The 8,228-nt window shown below is 40.2% G+C and overlaps 2 protein-coding genes across 3 annotated transcripts; one reads left to right on the forward strand and one right to left on the reverse strand.

The window, feature by feature from the left end:
* Positions 1-271: 271 nt before the first annotated feature.
* Positions 272-5,094, forward strand: gtf2f1 (general transcription factor IIF subunit 1). Of its 2 annotated transcripts, none has more exons than XM_011493838.3 (14): positions 272-538; positions 765-821; positions 1,123-1,169; positions 1,349-1,421; positions 1,762-1,955; positions 2,272-2,442; positions 2,514-2,719; positions 2,832-2,982; positions 3,146-3,201; positions 3,301-3,432; positions 3,514-3,587; positions 3,953-4,094; positions 4,209-4,347; positions 4,622-5,094. In XM_011493838.3, the coding sequence occupies exons 2-14, from the start codon at positions 810-812 to the stop codon at positions 4,824-4,826; spliced, it is 1,602 nt and encodes a 533-aa protein (XP_011492140.2). In that variant the 5' UTR covers positions 272-538; positions 765-809; the 3' UTR covers positions 4,827-5,094. The 2 variants fall into 2 exon arrangements, with proteins under 2 accessions (XP_011492140.2, XP_004085475.2); XM_004085427.4 differs by having other exon boundaries at positions 272-534.
* Positions 5,095-5,299: 205 nt separating this feature from the next.
* alkbh7 (alkB homolog 7) lies at positions 5,300-6,992 on the reverse strand. The gene is made up of 4 exons (XM_004085426.4): positions 6,411-6,992; positions 5,915-6,088; positions 5,722-5,846; positions 5,300-5,543 (listed from the first exon to the last, which is right to left on the reverse strand). The coding sequence occupies exons 1-4, from the start codon at positions 6,681-6,683 to the stop codon at positions 5,423-5,425; spliced, it is 693 nt and encodes a 230-aa protein (XP_004085474.1). The 5' UTR covers positions 6,684-6,992; the 3' UTR covers positions 5,300-5,422.
* Positions 6,993-8,228: the final 1,236 nt, after the last annotated feature.

Below are 8,228 nucleotides of genomic sequence, written 5' to 3' on the forward strand. Positions count from 1 at the left end.
TGCACTCAAGCATAATCGGCTCTTAACACTGTGTTCACAGCCTAATCATTATTTTTTAAAGGAAACAATTAATTTAATTACTTTTTTAAATAATGTTTTACTTTTTTAATAAAGTTTTTATAAATTTTAAACTACATTTCAGGGAAACAAATTTAATTTATATGTTTTTCTTTGTTGGTAAGTCTGTTTTTACTTATTAGTTTGATTTTTTTTTCTTTCATTCCAGTTACTGTCTGCATTTTCAATAGGAACTATTTGTGACGTGCCAAGGTTTCCTGTCGACCGTAAAAAGTGACGGAACGATTACGCTGCAACAACGCGCACCTCACCGGTACACCAGTAGTAGTGTTTTACTCTCGGAGATGCGGGGCTTTTTCTTTTAAAAAAAACAACAACACTATTTTTGTATTTCATTTTCCTTTTATGCATCTTCACTCGGTCTGAAGTTGGACTAAAACGACCATATGAGCTCGTTTATCGTGCTGGAGATCTAATGATCTAATCAGAGCTAACCATTGAAATCTCTACGACCGGGTTGGTGAGACTCAGCATTCATTGTTATTTTCTTTCACAATAAAACCAGTTTTCGGTGATTGTTTGCTTTCGAACATTTGTTTTTTTCTAACCCGTCTATAAAACTAGTTTTGTAATAAACGTAATCATATTTTTACACATTATGAAAATGGCCGACATGATCATGTTGCACTAAACATTAGTGAAATACCTGCTAAAATGTCCTTTCTTTTTCTGTAAACCCTTAATAGCTCCAGTGAAGTGTTGGCAAATCCAGAAGTTGTTGATAAACAATCATGACATCTCTGGTAAGTTCTGACTTTTTTTTAATGATTATTTTTATTATTATTAACATGTAAAATGTTTTCGTTTCATTTAAGCTATTTTAGCCCGGCAGCTTCCGGTTACAGCAGGAAAGAAAACTTTATTAATCTGCGCTACAGAAGACAATGTTACACGAATTTATCAGTGGAGACTAATTGTAAAGCCTGAGTTGCATGCAGGCAAAAACTCATTCAATCAGAAGGTCGCTGATCTTATAGCAAAACCTTTTTTTAATAGAAATTCCACATTATTTGTTTGTTTGTTTGTTTGTTTACCATCTTCCAGGGGGGCAGCAGTGCTTCGACTACAGAATACACAGTGAGAGTCCCCAAGTGAGTAAATGAAAGCAGTAATGTGTTAGTAATGTTGACCATAACACAGAAATGACACCGTTATCCTTTGAAATAGTAATGTTTTGCATCATTCTGCCCTAAATTTGTCAACGTGTTACTTGACTCCGCCTTGCAAAAACAACTCTTTTTATTTTTTTATTTATTTTCTTGCCCCATAGAAATACAAGCAAGAAGTACAACATCATGGCTTTTAATTCTGGAGACAAAGTCAACTGTTCGGCCTGGACACAGGTGGGCTTCATGTCTTCTTTTTTGCTCCAGTAAAGTAAATCTATATTTTAAATTTGGTTATAATTAAAAACAATAAGATCTCTTAAAACATCCTTAGGAATTCAGAAATTTGTGACAAAATACAAGGGAGTACGGATTAATAAAGCAACTGCGTTTTATGACATATGTGGTACTAATGATGTTTTTTTAAATGTATTTTTTGTATTGAAATGTGGTGCCTCTTGGCCAGGTCTCCCTTGGAAACGAGATTTCTAATCTCGATGGGACTTCCCTTGTTTGATAAAAGTTCTAAAAAAAAAAAAGGTATTAAGTTAAATATCCTGCTTTGTCACTCCCCCAGGCTCGCATGGAACGCGACCTGAGTGCTCGGCGAATATATGGCGAGGAGGAGTTACCAGAGGGAGGGGCAGGGAGCGAGTTTGGCAAAAAGCAGCGCGAGGAAGCGCGGCGGAAGAAGTATGGCATTGTGACCAGAGAGTTCAAGGTGGAGGATCAGCCGTGGATTTTAAAGGTCAACGGAAAAGCAGGAAAAAGGTAAAGCGATAAATGTTTCTATTTTTGAAACTTAAGTACATTTTTTTTTTTTAATTTACCTGCAGGCTTTCTTGAAGTTATGACTTTTTTTTCTTCAAATAAAGAAAATCAATAAACCATATTTATTTAACCGTTGTAGAAAATGAGCAAATACGTCTTCGTACTGAGTAAGATTTGGTGTAATCCTCACCAATTTTTAACAAAATCTGTTGGTGTGTTTTTTATTTTTCCTAAAATGTTTATTGCAGCAAGATTCTCCTATGATTCCAGTTCTACAATCTTCAGTCTGGCTATAATATTTGTCTTTCTGCATCAGGTTCAAAGGTATAAAGAAGGGCGGCGTGACAGAAAATGCATCCTACTACATCTTTACGCAGTGTCCTGATGGAGCCTTCGAGGCTTTCCCCGTTCACGGCTGGTACAACTTCACGCCGGTGGCGAAGCACCGAACTCTGACTGCAGAGGAAGCTGAGGAGGAGTGGGGCAGGTTAGCAGAGCAGCAAGCTGGACTTGGAGAATGCCTTTTGTGTTTTAAAAGTCATTTCCTTCTTTGTCCAGGCGGAACAAGGTGGTGAATCACTTCAGCATCATGCTTCAGAGACGCCTCCGGGAACAGGAGCGGGGCGAGGAGGATGACGATGACGCCGACAAACCCGGAAAGAAGAAAAAGAAAGGGGGCGGGAAGGGTGGAGATTTGCGAATTCATGATCTGGATGAAGACCTGGAGATGAGCAGCGACGACAGCGACAACAGCATGGGAGATGGTAAGGATCCATGCAGCAGGCTCCAGAACTGTCAGGGCGCTCAGCCCCTTCCTCCAAACGTCTGTCAGCTCATTTTCCTCACCTGCAGCTTCCGTCTCTTCTTCGTTTGCAGATGGAGAAAACAAAGCAAAGGCAAAGAAAGACAAAGCCAAAGGGAAAGCAAAGAAAAAGAAACAAAAGAGCAATGAGAAGGATGCCCTGGAAGACAGCGATGATGGAGACTATGAGGGTCTAGAGGTGGATTATATGTCAGATGAAAGCAGGTGGGCTCCTCAGCGTATTTACCACATATACATATTAAAGAAAGAACATGTTTTTATTTGGTCTTTTTAGAAGAACAAGTCTGCATTTTTGATTTTCTACGTTCTTTGAATTCAAACTAAAGCTAAATGCGTGACACTTTTAGATCATTTGTTTCCTTTTTAGTTCAGAGGAGGAGCTAACAAAGGAGAAGCCAAACAAACAGGAGGAGCACCCTAAAGGTTTTTGTTTTTACACTAGGAACATTTAGCTGTTTTTTTTTTAAAAAGGACATTTTATAGAGAAATGAACGGCTACCCTGTTGGTTTCTGCTCAAATAGGCATAGATGAGGCATCTGAGAGCGAGGAGGAGAGCGAGGAGGAGAACCAGAATGAAGAAGAAGCAAAGGAGGAAGAAGAGGAGGAGGAAGGAAAGAAGACTCCGGTTCAGGTGGAAAAGAAAAAGAAAAAAGGTATCAGTTATACAAGTTTTTTTTTTTTAAATGATTAGAGGTATCTGAGGGGAAAAAGTCATGTAGGCTCATTTGTCGCAGACAGCAGCGGGGAGTCAGAGACTTCGGACGACAGCGACATTGAGGGAGAGACGGCCTCTGCTCTGTTCATGGCGGTTAGTTTTGTTTTTAGTGTTATTCCTCTTTAAGTATCATGTTTCTTTTCAAAAGGCATCAATTTTTCCAGAAGCAGATTTTACGTTTTTTTGTTCTTGAAGTCTCAATTTCCATGTATTTTGACATGAAACTTGTGACTTTTTATTTTTGAGTCCACATTTGGATTTGCTCAGCTGCAAAGAACCATTGGTCACTTTGGTAAAAGATCAAATCCTTTTGATAAAATGGCAATAAGAAAAAATCTATTTTATGTGCAGTTTTGACCTATAAAAGAAACATTTATTGAACAAAAATAAAGCAAACTGAGGGGGAATCGGATGTTCAGCATGTAAACTTAAAAGCGTCACCCCTCCTCTCTTCTCAGAAGAAGCGCACGCCCCCCAAACGTGCGGCAGGCCGCGGCTCTGCAGGCAGCTCCAGGACCAGCAGCCGTCCAGGGACGCCCTCCATCGACTCCGGCTCCACCTCCAGCACGCTCCGGGCAGCCGCCAGCAAACTAGAGCAAGGCAGGTTTTTGCACTCGGACACGTCTAGGAACGTGACCTCGAACAGGACGACCCGTGTCAGCACAGGTGGGGACTCCTGTTTTGCTGTTGTGATCAAACCTCTGCTTTTTACAGGAAAGAGACCGCCACAGGGTCCTAGTGCCGACTCGCCGGCGGCCAAAAGGCTTAAAATGGAGCCCAGCTCTCAGAGCCCAGGACCCTCAGGGAAGAGTACACCTCAACCTTCATCAGGCAAATCCACCCCTAGTTCAAGGTACTTTTATCCTGCACACCGCCACACGTGCATTCTGAATTTTAACAAATGATTGAGTTGAATTAAAAGAGCATTTTTGTAAAGAAACATGAAATACATTTGTTAGAAATGTGTCTATAGGATACCTTCATCCGGATTGAGTTTTTGTTATTCGTCTGTAGTCATTTAACTACTCCAGTTGCAGGAAGAGTGGAATTATGGGAATAAAAAAACCAATATTGATACTACTAACGTATCAGTATAAGTTTGAGTCATATTGGATTTCCCTCTCCAGTGATGTGCAGCTAACCGAAGAAGCGGTTCGGCGCTACTTGATCCGCAAACCGATGACCACCAAAGACCTGCTGAAGAAGTTCCAGACCAAGCGTACGGGTTTGAGCAGCGAGCAGACCGTCAACGTGCTGGCGCAGATCCTCAAGCGTCTCAACCCGGAGCGCAAGAACATCAACGACAAGATGCACTTCTACCTCACCGAATGATGGCGCTCGTCAGCGACCCCTGGCTGTTGAGCCGACGCGTGGGAGGCCGCCGCAAAAGTCCGAATCTTCTACATTCGGCTGTCGTTGCCTGAAAACTTTAGCGCCGAGTCAAACCTCTGGACTGTGTTGTGAAAATAGTTTAACGTAGAATTTTGGATTAAGATGTTACTCCTGCTTTTTGTTCTTAAATCTTCTGTAATAAAATGTTAATTTCAGTTAGTTTCTTGGTCTGTTGCTATTTGGAATAAAACTATGTACAAAATGGGAAGGAAAGGGTTAGTCTGGATTGCTGATGGATCTCAGGAGTCACAGCTGCTGTTTTTTGGGTCCTTTATGTTCACAGATCTGTTTTTAATCCACCAATAATCATCAGATTATACAGCTTTGATTTGTTTTATGTTTTAAAGATTCCTGTATTTTCAAGAGGAGGAAAAACGCCAGAACATCATAAATAATTGGAAGAAAAAGTCAAATTGTTGGGTATAACAATCAGTTTAATCATTTACAACAAAGACATTAAAGTACAGTCTGCTGGATGTCCGAGCTGATCCGCCACTGGTCCCGGATCGGACCGTCCACGCGTCCGATCCGGGACGTCAGCTCGGAAGGTTTCGACAGATGACGGAGATCCGCCGATGCCGGGGAACTTTTTGTCCACTGAACACGGATTCCTCATTTTTTAGGATCTCGTGAGTGAAGTTGTACCTGGCCTGGTCCCTGCAAAAGTCAAAACAGCAAAGCATGTTGGGTATTTTCCACACTTCTTAGGCAGAAATGTGTTTCATTTTCAGCCGTCTGGTAAAGTTGAACAGATTTTTTTCTTTTCAGAACTAATGAGTTTTAAAAAGTGAAACATGAATCAAAGCATTAGTCAAAGAATTTGTTTATAATCTACCTGAGTATGTAGAGGGAACGCCGGGTCAGCAGCAAGTCCAGCTGTTGGTTGGGGTCGTCCTCCTTAACCAGACGCATAATACTGTCTGACAAAAGACTCAACCCAGCAATGGTGCTGCCACAAAACTGCAAGAATTCAGGACATTTAAATATGTTTATGATGCCGCTGGATCATGTTCATCCTGAATAGCTACCTTAACACTGTCAATGTGGGGCTTGATGTAGCCAGCTTTGTCCAAATCTAGGACGTGGACGGGGCCGAGGAGAGGACGACCATCAGCAAAAGCAGCTGATCGGACCCGATTCAGGATGTCCTCACAGGCCGGACCCCACGACGAACGCTCAGTCTCTCTATAGCCGTGAATTGCCTGATGGAGGGGGGGATTCACGATCAGATGATTCCAGCATCATGCTTTAACTCCGCAAAAAAAGGAAAAGCCCGAAATGTGACGTCACAACGCACATTTTTCACACTACTGACATTTCTAAAATCCCTGAAAAATTCAACAGTTTGTTTTCCAAATGTTAACATTTATAACACTTTGGAAACAGTTTAGTAAAACTTTTCAACCACATACGGAAAAGTTAATAACCAATCAGCAAATCCCTTGCGACCATATTGACGTAAGTATGGACGCCAGGTTTTTTCAGTAAACACTTGTCTTCTTCTTGTATCATTAGTTGACTTACATCGTCCCAGTGGTCAAATTCGTAGCGTTTTTTCTTCAGTCCCGGTTCCAGCTCTCGCAGCAGGGCAGCCTCTTCCTCCTCAGTGATGAAGGACGGCCTCACGTCCACCTGAGCGCCCAGAGCTCGCACCAGCTCCTGACTTGACCCAACTATTAGCTCGTCTCGCGCCGCTAAGAGGCTCGTGCTTGAGCGGCCACTCAGACGACGCTGGTAAACCTCGATATAAACCGCTGGTTTACGGCTTTGTTTCAATAATGTTAAGAATAATTTCATTTTCTCAACTGACGTAATTTCTGTCGACCAACTTTCCCATTTTTTTTTCTGACTTTAATACCTTGAAAGGTTAGCGAATGTCAAAATATTTACGATGGCGCCATATTGGTAGCGCAAGGAATTGTGGGAGACGTAGTTATTTAAAATCCCACCTTAAACCCGCTATGAGTTGTGGGAAAAGTAGTCATTTTTTGCATCCATCCATCTTCTACTCCTGCTAGGTCCCCTAGACCCAGAGCTTTAATATTTTAAACACATTTTCTTGTTGTTGTTATTAAAAGAACACTTTTTCCCTATTTTAAATAAAATTTACATATACATTTATGTAGCTCCTTTTAGTTTGGTTTCAAGCAAACACCAATATTTGCATTTAGAATAAATGTTTCTTACTTCTTACTTCCTTCGCAATTTTTTTCCAACTTGATTTTGTATTGTGAAGTATGTAAATGAATTTTCTATTTTGGAATAAAGAAAATATTCTATTTAAACAGTTTTGTTTGAGTTTTCATTTATTTTTCATCCTTTTTAAATGAGACAAGAAAATAAGGTGCCCAAAATAAAAATTAAAATCTTGGTAGTCGGTAAATATTCAATGTTACTTGATGTTCTCATTGCTGAGGAACATGAATTACAAAAATGATTTTGCAGAAATAGCAGTGAATTGTTGTTCTTCAAAGTGAACCATGGAGGGCAGTGAGCGCCTACCGCAGTGACTCCTACAACAAGCAGCTCCAAATCAACGACAAGTTGTCTATGTGGAGAGCAGGGCTGTAAACACAGGTGAATAAAATATTGATATCAGAGATTTTTTACTTCACTCTTTAAAAACACACAACGTTGTGCCAAGTTTTCTTTGCATGCTGTATTATGTTAGTTTTTGTGTTGACTAGTTGATTAATTGATCATTTCAGATGAACTAAAAATGTCTTTAAATAAAATCTGAATTGAAATTTTATATAAGAGTTTTGACATTTTCTGGGGGTCTAAAATATATTAGTCTTGAAGAAGACTATAGGAAACAAAAAAGGGGGGTTTTAATAAAAAAAAAATATAGGTATTTTGCAATGTAACCCTTGTGCTATCTTAGATGACCCCACCCTTACATTGATGTGTTAGTCCTACCATGACAAAGGTGGATAAAGGTGGAAAGATTTCATGTAATCCATGGACACCAGTGAAGATCACAAATCATTGAAGAAAAAAGGTTCAGAGCACTGTCTAGTGGGTCTAGATGACCCAACTCCCAACGTTAAAGTGGCTAGGATAGCATAAGGGTTAATGCATGCGATTTATCCTATCTAAAACATGAATCCCTCATGTATCTGATGCTTATTTAACCTGTGGGTATCACAGTTCAGGTGCCAGCATGCTATTCATCCAGTCACAAATATCCCAAATGATGCAATAATTCCCATGAGTAATTACTAACTTTGCCTGAAGGCCCCATTCCCCAAAGTATAGAAATAGGAGCAATCATTTTGAGGAATAGATTTTGAACAGGAAATTAAACAGTGTAACCAAATTTCAGACAACTTTTTGAAAACT

This window comes from Oryzias latipes, chromosome 8 (genome assembly GCF_002234675.1).
Source record: "Oryzias latipes chromosome 8, ASM223467v1".
NCBI lineage: Eukaryota > Metazoa > Chordata > Actinopteri > Beloniformes > Adrianichthyidae > Oryzias > Oryzias latipes.